General features: G+C 31.8%; 1 protein-coding gene across 1 annotated transcript; it reads left to right on the top strand.

Annotated features, from left to right (window-relative positions):
* The first annotated feature begins 5,660 nt into the window (after window positions 1-5,660).
* On the top strand, window positions 5,661-18,727 carry Spg7 (SPG7 matrix AAA peptidase subunit, paraplegin). Its single transcript, XM_077445361.1, has 15 exons — window positions 5,661-6,062; window positions 6,554-6,727; window positions 7,674-7,829; window positions 8,102-8,239; window positions 8,311-8,404; window positions 11,490-11,623; window positions 11,719-11,883; window positions 12,426-12,577; window positions 12,759-12,987; window positions 13,059-13,212; window positions 13,308-13,424; window positions 14,937-15,139; window positions 15,224-15,343; window positions 16,484-16,669; window positions 18,197-18,727. The coding sequence occupies exons 1-15, from the start codon at window positions 5,889-5,891 to the stop codon at window positions 18,404-18,406; spliced, it is 2,406 nt and encodes an 801-aa protein (XP_077301487.1). The 5' UTR covers window positions 5,661-5,888; the 3' UTR covers window positions 18,407-18,727.
* Window positions 18,728-23,035: the final 4,308 nt, after the last annotated feature.

Raw genomic sequence — 23,035 nt, 5'->3', positions numbered from 1 at the left:
TTATAGGTGAGTTGTATTTTCAGTTGTATATTTTAGCTAGTTGGAATAAATTCCGTCTAACCCACTAAAGTTGATTCAAATTGCGAACTATGTACATTCCAACTGATCAAAATATATTACAACTGAAAATACAGTTCAACTATACATAAGTTGGTACCTGGTTAGATAGAGAGGTTAGGTTTTCGTGGAAACGTCACTCGACCAATAAATTGAGTTGGAAAGTCACTTTTTTTTTGTTGTGAACACATTCTTAGAGCTATCGTAATACGGCCGTATTACCTTTATTCGTAATACCTAGCAAATATTAATGAATTAATGAATTCTAAGGCATTCGTAAAAACATCAGAGCTGTCAAAACTCAACTGTTATATTACAACCGGCGCACATTGTTGAAAATGTATTTGCGCTCGTTTGAATTTCGCACATTGTTGAAATTGTATTCGAATATGAATGGCCTAATGGGATATATTACTGATAATTAGAGTACGGACCCAAAGCGCGCCGCTCATTGTTCAATTGTTGTGAATGCTTTGTAAAAAAGGTTCGGCAAACCTTTAACAATGCATTTACAACATTTGAACTATGAACGGCACCCTGCTTATTCGGGCTTTACGTGATAATATACTTCGACTATAACATACATATACAATATTTTTAGATTCATCAATCAGTTTAATATCACCTCACAATTAGTGACGGTCTATATAAAATTTTTCACCGAAATAATCATCTATATGTCGGTGACACTGATTTAACCCAACAATGAAACATTTACATACGCTAACCGCATCAGAACATCCTATTCCCACCTCTGCTCCTTCCTCCCTCCACCTCCCCCCTCTCGTCTTTTCATTCTGGTTCAAAAGTGATACCACAGACTGTTTTTATGAAAATTTCGCTACACCATTCTGCACTTCATCCAACGGGGGGGGGGGGGGGGCGGTGGGAGGTGAAGGGGCAGGGGGGATTTTAAATACATCGCTTTGCATTTATCTGCGAGGGGAGGAGATGGGAACGGTCGCATTGAAGTCGTGGGGAGGGGGATGAGAATTGACAAAAGGGCTCGTTTCGCAGTCGTCTACTTTTAGTATTATGTAAATTTTTGATCCGCATACAATAACGGATCTCTACCCCCCTCCCTCCCTCCTCCCTCCCTTTCATCTGGTTTCAACCCCTTCTCATCCTCTCATCACCGGTCCATCTCGACTATCAGAATTTTCAGATTAATTAAGTATGCGAACAGTGCTGTTAATTCTCTCTCACCCACCTTGATATTTAAATTTAAATATAATATGACCATTAATTTATAACAACCTTTTCTTGTTTCCACCGCATGACATACATACATACATAGATATAATATATGTACATGTTATTAAAAATTGGATGAAATATTTTCAATAACACATTTCTGAGAGTTAATTGCTCTAGAAGTGCAACATATAACGCAGCTCACATATAATATGAAGAGATTGCTGCCTATGATATTTACATACATTATAGTAAGTGATTTATATATAGCTACATCAATAGATATGTAGATCAACATTATTTGAATGTTGTATTAATTTTTTGTCGGCTAAATTTACATTTTTTATTTTTTTTATTTTAGGCTGCAGTTTGACACTGACAATTTTAATTTAATGTATTTTGTTATTTGATATTTTTACTTTATTTGCTATTTTTTATTATTATATATAGATGTACATATTTTGTCTGTATATACAAATCTATCTATTTGGTCGAATTTATAAAGACTATCAATTTGTTGCTTTGATAAATTGCCCAACTGATTGCTCGACATATACATATATGTATGTACGTAGTAAAATAGATGAAGTTTTAAGATCATGCGAAAATTCGAACTCGAGATTTTGACTGATTCGAACTCAGAATCGAACACTAATCACTTTTTCATGATCTAGAAAAAAATATGTGTGTGTCTGTGTATTTTGAGAATTTTTTGAACACCGTTAGTTCTATCAAACTGAACTTTTTAGTGGTATACTTAATGTATGTGGTGCACATAAAATACCTTGGAAGGAAAAGCCTGAATTATTCCAGCATCTACAAACTTAAAATTTGATACGAATTCAAAAATAGACATACAATACCACCAGCCATCGATGTCTGAACGTGTATGTACATATGTCTCATTATCGAATTTTATTTTTTATACTTCTAATATTCCTCAAATACATAGAAAAAGTCGTGGGTTGGTCACATCAATTTTTTTTTTTGGGAGAAAAGTTGTTTAGTATATTTAATACATATCACATATATACATATGTATGTACTCGATAGATACATATCCTTTGAGGTCGATGTGACTTCTCACACCAAATTTATCTTTCGGCTCATTAGTCGGCCCGCATTTCCACACGAAAATCGACAAAGCAGACAGAAAGGACAGCGGCATGTTGTTTTTCCATTTCCAATTTGGAAACGACTTGAGATGGCCCTTTAGGTTAACCGGTGTAATTTTTCAATATCTGACGCTAAAAGGGGAACGCACAGATCCAATCAATACCTACACATAGGTTATATATATATATATATATATATATATATATATATATATATATATATATATATATATATATAATTAATTTATATATATAATTCAAACTACACCTTTAAATATGTAAACTTAAAAATATAAAGTTTTGATTAACCCACAAATGTACATATGTATATGTATGTACTTTGATACAGTTGCATAGTCTCTTAAAACAAATCCAGAACGTTTTTCTTCTACGCTACGTGTATGTACATACATGCATCCATTCGCAATGGGCACATGTAAAATAATTTATTTTGCATTAAAAAATGAATAAAGCTTTGTTTAGTGTTTACAACTATGTAACTAACTCGTAAAATATTTGAAACTACATATCTAGGGATTACTACCCAAGAACCTAGCTTAGGTTATATTGATTACTCAGTTAGTTAAGTGCTATATATTACCGACTGAAAGAGCCAGGGTTCAAGTTCAATACGAGTGGTCATCTTTTCTTGGAAGGTCGGATGAGTAGATGAAAAAACTACATATGCTTATCAGCTTATCCATATTTTTCTTTCATTAAAATTTCTGCAGTACACGTGCTGCTGTTTTAAGAATTGGTAATTTTAATCCTATTGTCAAAATTTCTATTCGTTCTGATCTCTTAACAATACATTTTGCATATGTACATTGTTTTCAAATCAACAAAGTATTTGGTCATAACGCCATACGCCATACGCCACGAAATTAATAACGACGACGTAAAAATGGTTTGCATTTCTCTCCGTTACATAATTTGTCCAGTGATCAATCATTAGATGTGACATGGCTTGTCTTGTGAACACGTGAACGAAATGTCTAACAAATTCCCGTTGATGACTTTCTATTTAGAGGAGGTGGATGAGTACTCTCCCGAAAGAATTTCACGTCGTATGTTTACAAATTACTGGACAACAGTTAATAAGCTGTACTAAATCAGACCCACAATTGTGCTTGCTAATTAGTATTACATTTCTGACCTGAATATAGTCTGATAGTAAGTTAATTAGCATGTAAATTTGATTTGTAAACATATTCTATTGAGGGTAGATCAAGAGCTTATGTTTTCAACGATTATCATTTAATATATACATATGTATGTGTTGTAAATAATTAGTATAAACTTAAACTATATTTACTGGTGTGTTTGTTCCACGGCGAAACTTCATTAAATGAAATTTTATAATTATAAAATTTAATAATAAAAATCATGAAAAAACGTAATTACGTAGTTAGTAGAACCAAAAGAGTTACGTTTTTTTTTCGACGTGAATTAATTAGATACGTGAATTAGTAATTGCAAATTTCCATTGAATTATACACACGTCTTTTCCAAGTGTTCTAATTAATATTGAATATAAGATATCTCGATCTTCTAATATATAATTTCAGCATCGAAAAGAAATCAAAGTTTCTAAGTCGACGATATCGATTCCACTTTAGATTTCGATTCCGTTTCCGGATTACTTTTTCAGTTCCATTTCCGGATTCTTTTATCATTTCTGGATCCGGATGCCTTTTTCAATTTCGAAGCCGGATGCCTTCTTCAGTTCCGGATCCCGATCACTTTTTCAGTTCCAGGTCCCGATTCATATTTCAGTTTCGGATCAGGAATATTTTTTTTATTTCAGTTACGGTTTACTTTTATATAAAAAAAATTATTCATTTCTGATTGGCTGTCATTAAATTTTTTTTTTCGGTTCAAATAAATTTAATAAAAAACAAATGAATGTTTACTATAAAACTAACTATGTTTAAACAGTTAATAAACAACGATCGAAGCCGGGTAAAACCACTAGTATTATTATAAAAAACTAATTGAAAACAAATACTAAGAAATAGGTGGATGGCAAATACGAAAAAGTGGGGTCTACCTGGCGAGCCCGAATCAGTTATAGCGAATGTTAAATGCCCGAAAAAGGCGTGGTCAGGGGCGGAGTGAACGGGGTATCATAGGTGGAGTCAACGAATCTCCTGCAGTTGTATTTTCCGTTCCGCTAATTCTACGAAGGGAAGCAATAAACAAACGACCAATTCCGACCGCAGAAAAACGAAAGTTAACACAATGACAGCCTTCGCAATGCAAGGGGATTCGTTGACTCCACCCATGATATCCCATTGACTCCACCCCTGACCACGCCTTTTTCGGGCATTTAACATTCGCTAAGAACTGATTCGGGCTCGCTACAGCGACCTGATAAAGTGTTATGAGGCGTTAAATGAAATAATGTTAGTCATTATGTACATATAAACGGATTATTTCGCACATTGCAACAATCGTTGCCATGAAAATAGCGAATACGAATTATCTGGCACTTGAATTCTCGTTAGTATGATAGTTCGCATGTATCGCTCTCGATGGATGGAGTTTCCGAGTGCCAGATGTTCCGTGATCGAGATTTTAGTGACGTATGCGAGATCACTTTGTGCGGAATAATCAACGAACCCATGCGTATACCGATAAATAAATAAAGAAAATACTCGGGGCAATTATTGAACAATATAAATGTATTGGTTGTTGGATTTTAATGTTTAAAAATGAAAACCCCTCGATATAACTAAGTCTTTAAAATCGTTAATAACCCGACTTTATTTCTCACATTGTAACAATACTTATATAATTGAATATCAATATAGTAAGAATACTAATAAATTGAACAGGGAACTTGCAGTCGATTAGCAGTATTGCAAAAGTAGTCCGAAATATGTATGAATTAACAAGAAAACGATTACATACATGAATCTGTACAAAAAAGCAAATCTGATACTTTCATTTGCGCAAATACTTGTACATATACTGTCCAACAACAAGCATTTACCCCTCTTACTTTGTACGGTTTTGTTTTAATTTTTGATGTAATATTATTATAATTAGACTGTAAGCCGAAAATTCTATGTAATGGCCACGTTTGCACTACCGATATCTACACCCGATACACCCGATATTTAGGAATTTTTCCATAACCAGTTCCTAAATAGCAACCACAGGTTACAATATGGGAACTGGATATGGAAAAATTCCTAAATATCGGGTGTGTCGGGTGTAGATATCGGTAGTGTAAACGTAGCCAATGAAAATAAAACGATCGATACAGATGGTTACTTTACTCAATTTTTTACGACTCTGATATTTTTCCCCGTGGCAACACTGACAGTTATCATCCGCTTGCCAAACGTCAAATGATTGACACTTTTGAGTCGCGTGCCGGCTCGCATTTACTTACGTGAATTTCGCATATCAAGGGGTGACGTGACTACTCATAGGACTACGCCCTGGTCCCCCTCAGTTTCGTCCCCTTGCAGCTGTCATTGCATAACGTACCAGACATAACCTCAACTCATCAACATGTACTGCTATGGCCGGCTGTTAGCTGGCCATTGCAGGACCCAACCTTATAAACTATTGCACAACGCGGCGCTACGATGCTACCAGTTGACTCAACAATCGCACAAACATGTCTATTCGATCAACAGACACATACAAACCAACGGCATACTAGCTTTACCGTTGAATCGTAAGGTGAATAACATAACAATATTTCCCTTCCCAATAAATCAAATATATGCATTAAATTCTTAACCATCTAAAAATTCAAAACAAACATCTCTTTCGGATGTAATTGAGCAACAGAGAATCTGTGCTTTATAAAAGAACATAATTTGTGCAAGTGTTGCAAATAAACATGTCAATTTGTACATCAGTGTGTTACTTGGTAAGCCTGAATCATATATAAATGAATAAGTATGTTTCATATTAGTATTGTGCGACTTCATTTTCAGAATCACTATTTTATTTTGGTCATATTTCCCAATTTATGTATATTTCTTAGTTTCGTATGATTCCCAGAAAAAAACTGGGCCATCATCAAAATTGCGCCATAATTAAAAATATGGTGTCAGCAATTTTTTTTTCATTGAACTATCCCAATTTAATACAGAAATTTCGATGAATTTGTAGTAATTTAATTTTAATATTATAAACGTTAATCTGTACTTAATGAATTTTTCCAGTTGCACAAGATGCTACATTCAGAATTGAAAGCACTCACTGCTATGATGAAACGCTCAAACATACACAACTTGGCCATTCTCAATAATCATTCAATAAAAAGCAATCTCTTTCATACGTCGTCCACCAACAATTATGAACCACCTCCGTTCGGTCCACCAGGAGATCCTAAAAAGGTATATGCTCGATATTAGTTAAAAAATCTAATCAATACATGCTTCTGAGTATCATCATTTCAAATTAACACTATCAAGAATTAAATAATGTAATTATTACTTTACTCACTATGGGCCGTAAACACATATGCAGTGTTTTTAATCAAATTTCATTCAAAGACCGTCAACACGACGTGTGTTTTTTAATCCTCCAAACTTTATACAACAAAAAGTATCATTTAAAAGATTAGGTTTAAAACGTTCATTCATAGATATCATACCAGCATATATAATTATCCAAAATATCAATTAATAGACTTAAAAATATGTATATTTCTATAGTTTAAAGCTTAACTTTTTTTTCTGAAGAATTTATAGATAATATTCAAATCTTCAGATATCAAAATTGACTTTTTTTTCTCGTAAAGCATACATACTTTTCAAATCGAATCTTTCATCCAAATAACACAACAATCTATAAGATATGTAGATACGTTTATTACGTAGAAGTATATTGAAGTGTATATAAAGTTTATACACAATTTAATACAGCAATCACTACAGTTTAAGAAATACTGATCTGATAATTTATACGGTCGCAGACAACTGTAAGGAAGCTGTATTCCAATTTTTGATTTAATTTATTAAAAGGTTTAGGAGTTATGTTTAATTTACAAAACCTATTATTTTTACCGATACTTTGCGAAGAAAATTTGATCGGTCCATAATGAGTTAATATAATCAAAAATGTTAACAAATTCGTATATATCCTTGCAAAAAGCAAAATAAACTGTTATTTTTCTAACTGAATTAATGACTTAAGTCATCACTACATAAGTTTTTAACATTAGAAATGATGACTTTGGAATGCTTCAAATATTTTTGTCTTTCAATTCTACAAATGACTTCATATTTATATGTAGATTCACTTGAATTACAATAAAATGTATTTATATATATAATATAGGGACCCAACGATAAAGAAGATGGAGATAAAAAGAAAAAAGACGATGACGATAACAAAATACCGTCTGTATTAGTGAAAGCTCTCTTTTGGGTATTTATGGCGTACTTGATAATAACTACGCTATCGTTAGCATTGCTCAGTAACAATCAACAAGAGGTACTGTAAAAAAAATCTTTATTTATATTAAACGTACATAATATGTGTATATATTGAATATGTGGCGATATGCGAATTTAAATACGTGATATCTATTTTATTACCATGTATTTTTCAGCTTGCAGCGATTGTATATGTATGTTTACCAAAAATATTTTTATTCAATAATATAATTTACATATCGCGTTTATTATTTATTGATTGCATTTTGCGTGTTGTTTGGTTAATCAATTATAATATTAAAAATATTTTATTGTAAATGTTTCTTTTAGGTGATGAAATATGTATCATGGAATGAATTTCTGTATCAAATGCTAGCCAAAGGCGAAGTTGAAGAATTGATTATCAGACCAGATTTAGAAGTCGTTACAATTATTCTACATGAAGGTGCAGTTATTAAGGGAAAAAAGGTATAGTGTATGAATTGTTTATATTATGTGATTTTTTCGTCATTAATGTAATGTTAATTTGATTATTTCAGATCGATCAACGTGTTTATCATATGAATATTGTTGATATGACAAGATTTGAAGATAAATTGAGAGAAGCCGAGAGATATTTGGGTGTCAAAGAAGGTACTGTTATTGTAATTCTTGTTGAATATGCTAACCTTTATATTCCTAATACAGTACACTCTCGATTATCCGGGCTAATGCTGAAAAGGAAGGGCACGGATAATTAAAAAATACGGATAATCCGGAACATCAAATTTTGACTTGGTTTCGAATATAATATCATATTTACAACACAAATTTTTGATTCATAATTTTAATACTCATTATTTATTAAGAAAAACGCTCATAGTTAAGCAGATAAGTGGCTGTTAGTAATTAGTACTAGTGTTGCACCGTTTTATGACTAATATAACCACCGGTATCATCTCCACTTGTAGTGTCAATCTCATTTTTTTCCTCTTGAGAAACAAAATAAACGATATCTGCATCATCCATTCGTTTAAAATCTGGATCATTTAAATTATGATTGAGCCACTCCTCGATGTTTTCCCTATCCACGTTTTCAAAACATTTTAAATTTTCCAATAAGCCATATATTTCAGATACATCATTTGCTTCATTCCCTTCAGAATCCACTAAATACGTTTCCATGGCAGGAAAAAACTTTTTCCATGATCGTACAAGTGTTACTGGATTTACTTTTGACAAGGATTGTGTTATTCCGTTATATTGTCATATTCCTCAACAAGAGTTTTCAGAAGACTTTGACGATAAAGACGTTTCATTGATGATATAACACCTTGATCCATGGGCTGAATCAAAGATGTCACATTAGGGGCAAACATTTTTTTACCATAAGTCCATCGTTTGTGTCCAATATGCTTTCGTTCGGATGAGAAGGGGCATTACCTAATAACAATACTGCTTTATGTGGCAATCCCTTATTTTTTAAAGAATCTTGCACCTCTGGAACCCATTTCTTTTTGAACCAATCTTCAAAAATTTTCCTGTCCATTTATGCCCATTCCTGACTATAATAATCGATGGGAAGATTTTTCATTTCAGCTCCCTTAAAAGATCGAGCTTTGCTTTCCTAATCATCAAAAGTTTAATTTCATGAGTTCCTGATGCCTTTCCGCAACACATGACAGTTATCCTTTCTTTGGACGATTTATGTCTAGGACTTTGCTCTCATTGAACCCAGCATTTTTGTCGGCAAGCACTTTCAGTACAGGCCCGTTTCATTTGCATTATAAATTCGATCGGGTTGCAAATTTTCTCTTTGCCAATATTTTCGAAATTCGATGCAGAATTCATCAGCAATTGAAAATAATTAAACATACGTATGTTACGAAAAAATCTGCTCTGAATACACGCACTTCTTACTTCTTCGCTGATCAAAAGCGACTGAAAGAATTAACGCAATACATAGTAAAAGACATTTAAAGGGAATTATTTTTCAAGCACGGATAATCCGCAAACCGTATAATCGGCACCCGAATAATCGAGAATATATTGTATATTGTGCAAATGAATTTTGAATTCAATGTGACTTCATTGTGTCGGCTTGGTTAAAACAGTGATTTTTCTAAAGAATTCGCTAAGATTACTGTAAAAACATCAACCAAAAACTCATAGTGAACCATATTTTTTCTTTTAATCATATTTGTATTCATTGCATTGCATTCGAATAAATTGGAATTAAATTTATTCATAAAATATGTATAAAAAATATTATTTGTTAGACAATGGAAGATATAGATAATTGGAACAATATTATATCAAAAAACATTGTAATTTTTTGCAAAGTAGCAACAAAAAAAAACTGGAGCGGAAACTTATCAATCTTTACTAAGTTTGATCCACTAATTTCGAATGTGACAATGATTTTTGTTGGCTTTCTCTCGTTTAAGAGATATACGCGTTTAAAGAAACGGGCAATTTTTACAGTCTGTAATTCAAAATCTAGAATTGCCGTGCCAAAGGTAAGTATTAAAATACGTATAATTAATTATGTAGCGAATTTTAAAAGTCAAAAATATGTTTTTTTTTCTGTAATATGAGCTAATTTTGTTAATTTTTCACTTTTATAAGGATTGGTTTTTTGTGTCATTATATTTTTTGTTTTATCAAAATGGACTAATTTGAACAGTAAATGAAAGCAAGTCAACAAAAATTGTTGTCATATTCGAATTCAATGGATCTAACTTAGTAAAGATTGATCAGTCTCCACTCTGGTAAGTAAAAAATGTGGCTTTTTTGTAATTAAATACCAAACAGATTTTTCACAAAATTAAAACAAACATCATATTGAATAGAAAACATATGTTGGATTTAACTGATAAATGATAAAGTGAATTATGTATTTTCTGGAGGACAATTCTTCTCTATAAAGATATTTTATTTTGATTTTTAAATGCTTTTTATTATTACGAAATTATGTTCACAATACATCTTATATCTATTTTAATAGCTACTGATCTACTCATCATTTTCTATTTTACAATTTAATTTAATTTGGTAGTATAGTAGTCATAGTATTATATTATTCTAATGTTAATCTACAGCATAATAGGAAAAAGAGCTCAAAAACCTATTTACAATCCTTATAAAAATGCTCATAATACATCTTATACATAATATTAATTAAAGACTCACTAAAGTCAATGACCTAAAGCAGATTGTGTTTAGGTAATCTGTGTTTATATGTACCTAAAGGGTATAGACATTTTGTTGTAATCACCGAGACTCTTCACAAGTGTGTTAGTATGGTTATTAGTGATTCTGTCATAGAATCTACTGGTTAGTTTGTTAGTAATGTCTGTAACAAACGGAATATTATATATGGCATGCAGTTTTTTCAAGTTAGTATATATGGGTGTATTATAAATTATTTTTAGGGATTTATTTTGTATTACTTGGAGCTTTGAAAAGTTAGTATTCGAGGCGTTATTCCATACAGGTGAAGCATACATTTACTATAAAGATATGGGTGTGGGTGAATGTTGAAGAAATAAAAATAAAATCTTTCTTGAGGTGTATGTATTCGAAAAAAACATATAAGGAATTTGATATTAAGAAACTAAAAGTTGATTCCTTCATTCATAATTTCTTTTTCAAATCTTTAAGATTGACCAAAAAGAATTAATCATACTACCAAATCCTTATAGTAATTTTATTAAAAAAAAAACTTTTTTTTTCACAGGAGTTCCCGTAAATTATGAAAGAAACAATGACGTTGTGGGAAAACTTCTATTAACGCTATTCCTATTCGGATTACTCATGTCCATATTTTCAAAAAATAAAAGCATGAAACCTCCCATAAACTTAGACATGTTTGTACGTATACATTGTCTGTTTAAAATATAATATAATTATCCGATCGGTTATGATATTTTAAATTAATCAAATACTCATTACCTTTGTCTATACAGTCTCAAATGGGACGTGCGAAATTCACATTGATCGATCCAGTGACAGGGACGGGAAAAGGCGTTAAGTTTGAAGACGTTGCTGGTTTGAAGGAAGCCAAAATTGAAGTAATGGAATTTGTAGATTATTTAAAGAGACCAGAATATTACAAAAGTCTCGGTGCGAAGGTATGATTTCATCAGTATCTGTCAGACTTGCCAATATTGGTCATAGAAATGGTTCAAATTTGAAATATATTTATCTTGACAAAGATTTCTTATTTATATTGAGAAATTTGAACAAAATAATTGAGAATGGTTTTAATAAATATATTTAAATGTCTGGAAGAATACTTTTTAGTCGAAATAAACCAGAAGTCGATTAAATAACAACATTAAATTGAGAAACTTGTTATAAAAGCAAATATCACTCTACTCTTTTATAACAAATAAAATGTCAAAATATTATAAAATAATGAAATATTCAGTTTAAAAACTCTAAATAAAACTTTACCAACTCAAAAATGCTACATAAAGTATATAAATAATTTTTTGCTCAATATGTTCAATGGTTAGGAAAAAATCGTGTGGTTTGACTTTTTTAAGAGGAAACAATTATATACTATATGAGCTTGGCAAGTCTGATAAACGCTGTTATACATCATCTTATGAATGCCAACAGTATAACTGATCATACACATCATTATGTAACAGAAAATAAATATAATTAGGTACCCAAAGGTGCTTTACTCCTCGGACCTCCCGGTTGTGGTAAAACTCTATTGGCTAAAGCAGTCTCGACCGAAGCAAACGTGCCATTTTTATCCATGAACGGCTCAGAGTTTATTGAAATGATTGGAGGTCTTGGGGCTGCTAGAGTTAGGTAGGTAGTTTTGATTTAATTTATTTTGGAACCCTTTATTTTTGGGTAGCATCCAACTGACTGAAAACACCATCTTGAAAGTTGTTTGCAGAATGCCAAAAACTGACGTTTTAATGTATTGAAGTATATTTCCCTGATCTGTTTCCACCCAATGTAATAATAATTGCGTTCTTTATTGCAGAGACTTATTCAAAGAGGCTGGAAAGCGTTCTCCATGTATTATTTATATCGACGAAATCGATGCAATCGGAAAGCAAAGAACTGGAACGAGCTCGAGCAGTTCAGCCGGAGGTAGCAGTGGTGAAGGAGAGCAAACCCTCAATCAACTTCTTGTAGAAATGGACGGAATGGCAACTAGAGAAGGTGTTATGATGTTAGCATCTACGAATAGAGCCGACGTTCTCGATAAGGTCACTACAATATTTCCAATATAAATAGTCACATAATCAAATTTTTATCCTTTTTTATTTTTATTTTATAGGCTCTATTGAGACCCGGTAGATTCGACAGACACATTCTCATAGATCTTCCGAATTTAGAAGAACGCTTAGAAATATTTGAAAGACACTTGAAAAGCATTGTCTTGGAACATCCTCCTTCATATTATTCTAAAAGATTATCTTACCTTACTCCCGGTAAATAATTTTGGAATATAAATTATATGATATATTTATAATTACAATATTGCAACATTGCATAATATATCTCATTATATTTGGGATAATTTCAGGATTCAGTGGAGCTGATATAGCTAATGTTTGCAATGAAGCTGCTCTTCACGCAGCGAGAAGCAAAGCCACCATAGTGGTTGGAAATGATTTAGAATACGCTGTAGAAAGATTAGTTGGTAAGGGAACAAGTGTAATTAATTTAATATTGATATTTATGACCAATAGACACATTAGTAAGTCAAAAGTTAGGTAGTAGTCCATGAGTGACGTAACTTTTTCCAAATAAAATCAATAGATTCATTTGCAACAATTTCATATATGTACATAAGTGGATAAGATCCTTTTTTTTGTAAATTTATTTATTTTTTAACAAAATCCATAAAAGACGGTATACAAAAGCTATTTTTGGTTTGTCTATACATTGGAAATTTGCATTGAAATATCTACTATATAAATAAAGTACATAATAAATGAAATATTTGGACGCTTTTAATGGCTCAGACCCTCAAGGAGTGTGTTTTCAGTTTTGATCTTATATTTTTCCTGTTTATATCGTTTCTAAGTTTGCTCATAAGATTGTTTAGTAAATTAGGTATGATGAATTTGAGCATTTTTTTCCGTACAGGTTGCCAAATTTTGATATGATCAATTTGCAGTTTGAAATACTTCACTTAGTAAAAATATGTGTATTTTTAGATGAAGTTTGTTTACATATACGTTTTCCAAATTAAAATAAAACTTACATACATATATATGTACATGTCTGAAAACAATTACTGAGAAAAAACAAAAATGTATCCAAACTGTATTTATGAGAATCATACCGGAAATCCTGTCTGCTATCATAGTTTGTTTTTCTAAAAAGAAAAGATTTAAATGTAGTCTGAGTTTAACAATTTCCAATGAAGAAAATACTTGCGACAATTATATCATCATATATATATATATACTATCGTTATTCTGTGTGTCTGTCTGAGATAACGCTCGCCATACTATAATAGTCGTTTCGATTCGACATATGTACGTCACAGCTAAATCACATCCAACAAAACTTATATGTTTATGTGTATATGCATGTATAATGTTTATATGAATATGGATGTATGTATTGTATGTGTATGTGTATATGTATATGTATATGTATATGTATATGTATATATATATATATATATATATATATATATATATATATATATATATATATATGTATATGTGAATATATATATGTGTAGGTGTGTATGTATGTATATGTATATATGTGTATTTTTATATTTATGTATGTATGAATGTGTATTTGTGTATACGTGGAAGTATTTGTGTATATATGAATGGTGTACATATATGTTTATATAATTTTCTTTGGCCAGGAAGGCGCATTGGGTTTACCTGTTAGGCCTTCTTGGTGTAAATTAAATAAAAAAATAAATAAAATAAAATAAATAAATAAAAATATACGAATACAATAACAAAAGAAGAAAACTTATATACATACCAATCGCTATTAATGTTTCCGCTTGGCAGAGAATTTACCGCCATCTATTGAAAATTTATTGAATTAATTTATTTTAATTTTTTGTTATTTAATAACTTAATATGCCAACACTCATACGATGATATGTCATCGGATACAACACTAGTATTTATAATAATAGTACATATGTTTTAAAAGTTTGATTGTATCAATTCAGGTGGAACGGAGAAAAGAAATCATGCAATGTCCCAAGAAGAAAAGAAAATAGTTGCCTACCACGAATCAGGTCACGCCCTAGTTGGATGGTTAATGGAATATACGGATGCACTATTAAAAGTAACCATTGTTCCTCGTACAAATCTTGCTTTGGGTTTCGCTCAATACACACCAACAGATCAAAAGCTTTACTCGAAAGAAGAAGTATATATCCATACTTAGAACAAATACATATGTTATTTCTTACTTTGACTTAATTCCGTCATGTCATTTATGAAATTTTTACAGTTGGATGATCGCATGTGCATGGCACTTGGAGGCCGAGTAGCAGAAGCTTTAACATTTGGCCGTATCACAACAGGAGCACAAAACGATCTGCAAAAAGTTACCAATATGTCCTATGCACAGGTTCTTTGAATACTTTTTATGCCTCATAACTAGAGACACGTATTTTGGGCATCTATTTTTGTCAATTTTAGCATTTTCATTTTGCATTTTAGCGTTTTAGGGTATTAAAAATGTTCAATTTTAGCATCTATTTTTATGAAGAGTTTAAATTTAAATAATAAAAAATTTCGATGAATTCTAATAAAATTTATATACATATATACAATTTAAAGACAACACAACAATTAAAAAATAATAGAAAAAATCAAAAATGTTTTGGAATTAAAATTACAATGAAAAAAATATGAATATAAAATACAAAGACAAAAAATATGAGTATAAAAATATAATACCAATTAAAATTTAATAAAACTCAACATGGAGCATATTTCTACAGATTCTTTTTTGAGATTTGTGCGACGATCGGTAACAATTATATTGTATTTACTAAAATACCTTTCAGCATCCACACTATTAACAGGACACCAAATAGATTTTAGAGCGGCACAACCAAACTCTTCATATTTAATTTTTGTTGCCATCATAATAGCAATATATCCGGCGTGGATTCACTTTTTATATTCTCTATTAATTGTCTAGAAAAGTGCTGATATCCTTCCAAACATTGAGCCTATGTTAATACATTAAACAATGGCAGGTTTCTAAAAAACTTAAACTGTTTCTTTAGCATTAATATTAGATTTTGTGCCTGCCACAGATGGATTGAATAGTTTACTCAATGTTTGGAGGAATAGATTTGTCTCATTTAGTCTTGAGTGCGAGTCTAGTTTTAAGACGCTTTTTTGAGCAGCTTTCGGATACACAGCTCCAACTGTCTTCTTTTGTTTACAGTAGTAGACAAAAGCAGTTGCTTGGTTTCGACAGGAAAAACCGTCTTTGGTAAACTGTAAGCTCTGTTTTATCCCCTCAATTTCTTCACATAATAAATGGGCAAAGGGATAGGAAGACCCTTCTAAATTGTCTATTAATTTTATTAATTTTATGCAAATTTCACTTTTGTTTGTTTAGCATCTATTAGCATCTATTCCGGATTTTAGCATCAATTAAGCATTAATAGCAAAATGCCCAAAATACGTGTCTCTACTCATAACTTATTGAAGAGGTATATATAGATTTTGTCAACTGAAAATGTTTTTACAGGTTCGACAATTCGGCATGTCAAATGTTATTGGATTGGTTTCGTTCCCTGAAGAGTCGTCCCAATCAAGACCCAGATATAGTAAAGCTTTGAAAAATTTAATGGATCACGAGGCAAGAAATATCGTCACCAAGGCATACTATCGCACTGAGAAGCTTCTCAATGAAAATAAAAACAAATTGAAATTGGTAAGCCGTATGTATTGAATAATAACTGGTTTCTCAAGTAGATGAAGTATTATTTTTATGATGAGACATATAATCAATACGTGTAATAACTCGAATGGGGGAAAATTTGTAGAAATGGGAAAAATATTAAATTTTTGTTCTATTATTAGCTAATGCAGAAAAACTGTTCATTTGTATTGCAAACAGGGCTGTAGAGTCGCTTCAAAATTTAAAGACTCCGACTCTGGCTTTTACCTTATGCTTTGACTGCGACTTGAATGATTTTAGTCAGATTGACTTTTCTTGCCAACATATAAAATTGTTGGTAATAAAAATATTAAAAATTAAAGGAATTTAAAAAATCACCAAAAATTGATGTGGAACCCAATTCATTGAATTATTGGTAATGAAATAGGTATAAATTGATTTGTTTGTGTATGAATTTCATACACAAACAAATCAATTTAATAAAAAAAATGTGATTAAAACATAGTATGATACGGAGGAAACAATTGGTTTTGGACACAACACATCAAAATACATGCAATTCAACGATTTTACCTATAATGTAATTTTAAATTCATGATTTTTATAAAGGAATTATTAAATTTCATTTTATTATGGGATTTACTTCAATAAAATTAAAGGCTAGTTGACACAATACTATTAATTAAAAAAGATAAGGAGTCGGTTGATTTTTTTCGACTCCACTTAAAATGCTACGACTTCGAGACTCTGAATATGACTCTATAGCCCTAATTGCAAACAAAAAATCAAACATTCATTTTTATATTTATCATATAAATGTATTTAAAATATTAAAAAATATTTAAAATATTAAAACTGTATTTCGAGAAAATAAACATTTTGGTTTATATGAAATAGGCCATTTACCAAATTCGGTTTTACCCAGTATCGAATCTCTACTCGTTAACTATTTTAAATTGATATCAGCTTGATGATTTTATGTAAAGATTTATTTTAGCCACCTAGGACTATGTATGTAATTGTAGTCTACATTTGTATTTTATATTACTTTACAGAAATATCTAGTAATGTATTTGTTTAAATAAATTTCAGGATTTATCATACATGTACATATATTCGAAAGCGTTTTTAAAATTACCTTGTTTATATGTATGTATTATATATTAATTGAGCTATAGTGGAACTCACTGATAAGCTATTATTTACTATTAGAAAGGTTGTAGGCTTAAATACTGGCTGGAATCGAATAGTAATTCGATTTATATACACTGATAGCGAGATCTAGATAGTTATTAAATCCAGATTGACCATCTCCCATTAAAGTTTTCGATTTTTTCTAACTTAAATGTTATGACATCAAATAAAATAGCAACCATCCTTAGTTTCTCTCAAATTCGTTGCATATCGAATTTATTGATTGTTGAAATATGTTTATATGCACTTGTAGAAGTATTTTCGTGCAATGCCATACTTGTCGCTAAAATAAATGGGTGTATTTATATGTATACTTGTGTACCTACCTTTATTATAAATTAAAAAAAAATGCTTTTATGATTTTAGCTGGCAGAAACTCTCCTCGCCAAGGAAACTTTAAATTACGACGATGTTGAAAGGTTAATTGGACCGCCCCCACACGGGAGGAAGAAATTAATCGAACCTGTAGAATTTGAAATGGCAATAAATAATTTTTCTAATACATCTAAGTCAAACAAATCTGAAGAAAAGTCTCCAAAAAAAAAAGAAGTGACTGACAAAATTATCAACAAATGAAAATCAATTATAATAGATTCAATTCAATTCCTGTATTTGCATTTTTATATAGAAATTATTATTAGCTGCTGATAAATACTGAAATAATAATTGTAATTTAGAAAAGAAGTCTTAAATATATGTATATTTATTCGTAATTTGAAAACAAATTGATTCATATACTGCATATTAAAATTCTTCGTACCTTTCCTCTCCTTTTCACTTTGTTTATCTTCCATTCGTGATAAATATGTACACACATGTGTATTTTTTATAATTAATATGTAACATATTTATGTTTAACATGAAGTTTAATTATATTATGTGTATAATAGATATTTTAAATACAATAATGTTGTTTCATTAATTAGTCTGTGCCAATACCATTACTGTTACCAATAGCTTGTAGCCATTACTCAATAGATGTCTATATTCACAATATATTATCTCTTTCATTGCATGAAATAAGAAGAGATTTGTAATTAGTAATAAAAAGGATGAAGGCTTATATTTCGAATAAACCAAAAAACTGATTAATTGATTAATAATAATAAAGAATAAATATATGCTATAATGCAAAAATGTTTGGGAAAATATATGGGTTTATGAATTATACCTGTAGACGCGAATTCTTGAAATCAATAATTCTTATCTATTTATAACGTACATACATGACGCATTACATAATGTATGCCTTGTTTGTGTCTTGTTTTCTGAAGTATAGCTAATCGCTTACTGCGCATATCTGCGCATATCTACATATTGACACATGTCCATACATATGTAGTAACGATAAATGAATTTCATGCGAAAATTGGAGCTCGAGATTTCGACTCACTGACCGGGTTTTCAATTGATCACTCAAAATCAATCGCTGGTCACGTTTTCATGGTGTAGAAAAAATGTGTATGTGTGTGTATGAGTATTTTGGAGATGTTTTGAACACTGCTAGTCCTATCGAATTGAAACTAAGTACCGGTTACTAAAATGCTCAACGATACGACGTAATTTTTTTTAACTGACCGGGGGTAGTACCTCCCCTTATAAGTGTCTTCTTTGTTTTTGGATTAAATTATCTACTAAGCCGCTCAATGGATCTGACCGAAACATTTAATAGAAATTATCATTTTTTTTACATATATACCTGTGTGACGAAGTTTGGGTTCTAATTACTTAATAAATTTAATTTTCATGTTTTTCTCAGCAACCTTTTGAAGTTAATTGTATTGTGTATTGCAGTGCTTCCCAATTACTTTCATGTCACGACCCCCTAAATCTGAAAGAATTAATTCCCGGCTCCTAAAAATATTTTTTTCTAGTTAAAAGGTTTATTTGGCAGTAATTATTACAATTATAATACACATACATATTTATATGCAGCACAAAATTATAGGAACTTGCTTAAAAACATTTTTTTTTAAATAAAAACTACATATACACACATGAAACAATAGATGAGTTGGCATGTATTTTCGATATCGGGTTTCCGAAATCGATAACGGGTTCAATGTCAGAAATGCTCACAAAGCATCTTCCATAGTCTCCGTGGAAAGGCATGACCTTTGCTTATTTTTCAATATATGTACATAAGTAATGACGAAAATGCTGTTTCGCATAGGTACGTAATCGCGAAAGGAATAAGAGTTACCAGGGCTTCTTTTCCAATAGCAGGATATTCTCGCTGTCGCCTTAACCAAAATTCTGAAATACTTTTTTCATTAAATTCCACTTCAAGCAAATTAACTGATCTGATATCGATCAACTCTTCTTGGGCTGTCCACGTAATATGATCATATTTTAAGGACTTGACAAATGGTGCTCTTATACAAATGTTCCTTTCATCCTCATTCAAGTTTGGGAAATATTTTTTGAAAAATAGTATCGATTCGGCCATGAGATCAAGTATAACATTTTTCACTGAAGTCGACAGTGATATTTCATTATTCGTGAGAAAATCATTCAAACACGAAAACATCTCCGTGCATCCTTGACCTTTTTTGACAACAAAGAGAGCTTTTGTTGGGCGGTTTTCATATAATGTGTTATATTTAACAGACTTATATATTTATACATTCCTAAATATGTAATATGGAAAAATATTCATAAATGACTATTTGTATTTTCTACTGAACATTTTCGCGGCCCCCGCGAGAAATCCTACGGCCCCCCAGGTGGTTGCGACCCCCAATTGGGGAAGCATTGGTGTATTGAACTGAAATTTCAAATGTTAAAGTTTAAGCTTAATGTTTTTGAGTAGACTAAGTCTTATCTATTAATTTGTGTATGTATTGGAAACAAATGCTTGTCAATTGAATCGTCGTTTATATAGTCGTATGCCTCATCACTGAGCTGTGCCGGTTTTGCGAGGGGGCTGGGCTATATCTATGGCGACGCCCCAACCTATTTGTCGCCCCCGGGCGACGCTCGACCCAGACCCCCAGTAAAATCGGCCCTGCTCAGTGATGAGTAAAGGTAGGAACGGAGGCGAGGGATGCCATGCCTTGGGAGTTCTTTGGTTCTTTCTTTTTTCTTCAATAGTTCGTTTTACATAATTATCCATCTGACAAATAATATCCTTATTTGTTGGTTGACGCGAAGTGTTCAGCATCTTGTTGAGATCCACGATGCCATGCTGAGCTGGTACGGTTTCCGGCACATTCATTAAAATCTTTGTACTTTGTACAAGGAGTAGTAATTGCACACATTGCTAGACTTTCCTGCGTGGGGCGCCCCGAGAGAGGCGTCCCACGCAGGGCTTGTCTGTATATAAATTATATATTTATGATATTATCCCATACGTTGATTGTCAAGGGGTAAAGTGCTGAAAGGAGTATTTCAGCTCAGGGATGAGATCGTTATATTTCTACTACAAAAAAAACAACTATTGTCAGAAATATTTCAAAACATAAACTGGATAGCCAAGCTAACTTATTTGACAGATATTCTTTGCGTTTTGAATCACCTTAACTTATCCATGCAAGGAAGAGTGTCATCTTGTTTTACATACAATAGCAGACAAAGTAGATGGGTTGAAACGGAAACTAAAAGCATGCAATATTCGTGTTACAACATGTTTCACAACATGTTGCGCGATGTAATCAGATGTCATTTGATAATTTATCACAGCGATTCGATTCCACCAAATGACGATCCACGAAAGGGAAAAGGATGGGTACGAAATCCATTGTGGCCCTAGAATGATCAGTTAGTTTGGAAGATAAAGTTATTGGTCTGACTACAGATCAAGAATTGAAAAAGTGCTTTGAAACCACAACTTTATTTTATTATTTTATCTATGTACGTAGTAACAATAGATGAAGTTTTTTGATCATGCGAAAATTCGAACTCAAGATTTTGACTGATTCGAACTCGGAATCGATCATTGATCACGTTTTCATGATCTAGAAAAAATGTTTGTGTCTGTGAATTTTGGGGATTTTTCAAACATCATTGGTCCTATCAAACTGAAACTTCGTATTGGTTACTGAAATTCATATCGACACAACGTAAATTTTTAAGTTGATTGGAATTGGTACCTATGCCTATAGGTGTCCTTTTTTTAAGTTGTTGAATCTAATTATCTCCCAAACCGCTAACTGAATCATGAAATTTTTTTACATGTAATAGAAATTATAATTTTTATTACTTATTTTTTTGAATATTTTTACCTGAACCGGAAGTAGTACTTTTACTCTAAAGAATCGAGGTTTATCTTTTTCTCAGAAACCTTTTGGTTTATTGAACTGAAATTTCATATCTAGAAATTTTTTTTCACAGTAATCTTTCCGGACATGCACAAAACGAATCCTGTAAGTTTCATCGTAATCGGTTGAGTAGTTAGTTTAGGAGCCCATACGAGACAAACAGACAGACAGATAGACATTCAATTTTATATATAATAGTGTAACGTAGAGATTAGGTGGGTGGCGCTCGTGAACCGATGGCTTACGAGCGCTAATCACCTGATCTCTCGTTCGCGCCAAAATGACCTCACCGTATGATTGAACCGTATGGAACGGCCAATGGGATCGCCCCACTCATCGACCAATAGTTTACATGTGTATGTATGTATGTGTGTTGTGCCTAACGGGTATAAATATGGGGCGCTCTCAGCCTGGATTCCATTCCGATCAGGCACAATTTTAATAATGAGAATCAAACGGCTGGAGAAGACTGGTGCAGAAGTTTTATGAAGCGCCACCCTCGATTGAGTATTCGTGTTGCTGCAGGCTTGTCACATGCACGGGCAAAAGGGTTGACCCGTTCTGCTGTAAATATTTTCTATGACAATCTGTCAGATATAATTACAAGCTATGAACTATCCAATAAGCCCACGCACATCTTTAACTGTGAAGAAAGTGGTTTACAATTAATTTATAAACCAAAAAAAGTCATCTCCGAGCGTGGTAAACGAGATGTCTTTTGTCAAACAAATGCCGAAAGAGGAGAGACAGTATCTCTCATGGCTTGTACACATTTCTGCCGCAAGGCAATATGTACATGCCTCCTTTCATAATCATGAAGGGAAAAAGGCAGAATCCGAATTATGAAGTTGGGATGCCCGGTGGCATGAAAATCATTTTATCTGACAGCGGATATATGAAAGCAGAGACCTTTTCTATTTTCTTAGACCATTTTTTTGGTCACAAG

This window comes from Arctopsyche grandis, chromosome 2 (genome assembly GCF_051622035.1).
Source record: "Arctopsyche grandis isolate Sample6627 chromosome 2, ASM5162203v2, whole genome shotgun sequence".
NCBI lineage: Eukaryota > Metazoa > Arthropoda > Insecta > Trichoptera > Hydropsychidae > Arctopsyche > Arctopsyche grandis.
Note: the sequence above shows the minus strand (reverse complement) of the source record. Positions and strands in the feature narration are given on the sequence as shown.

Bases quoted from the DNA above. Each gene is read 5' to 3' on its own strand.
- Spg7 (XM_077445361.1), top strand. From the start codon at position 5,889: ATGTACTGCTATGGCCGGCTGTTAGCTGGCCATTGCAGGACCCAACCT. The intron at 12,578-12,758 runs GTAGGTAGTTTT...TCTTTATTGCAG, and splicing joins CTTGGGGCTGCTAGAGTTAG to AGACTTATTCAAAGAGGCTG. The intron at 12,988-13,058 runs GTCACTACAATA...TTTATTTTATAG, and splicing joins GAGCCGACGTTCTCGATAAG to GCTCTATTGAGACCCGGTAG.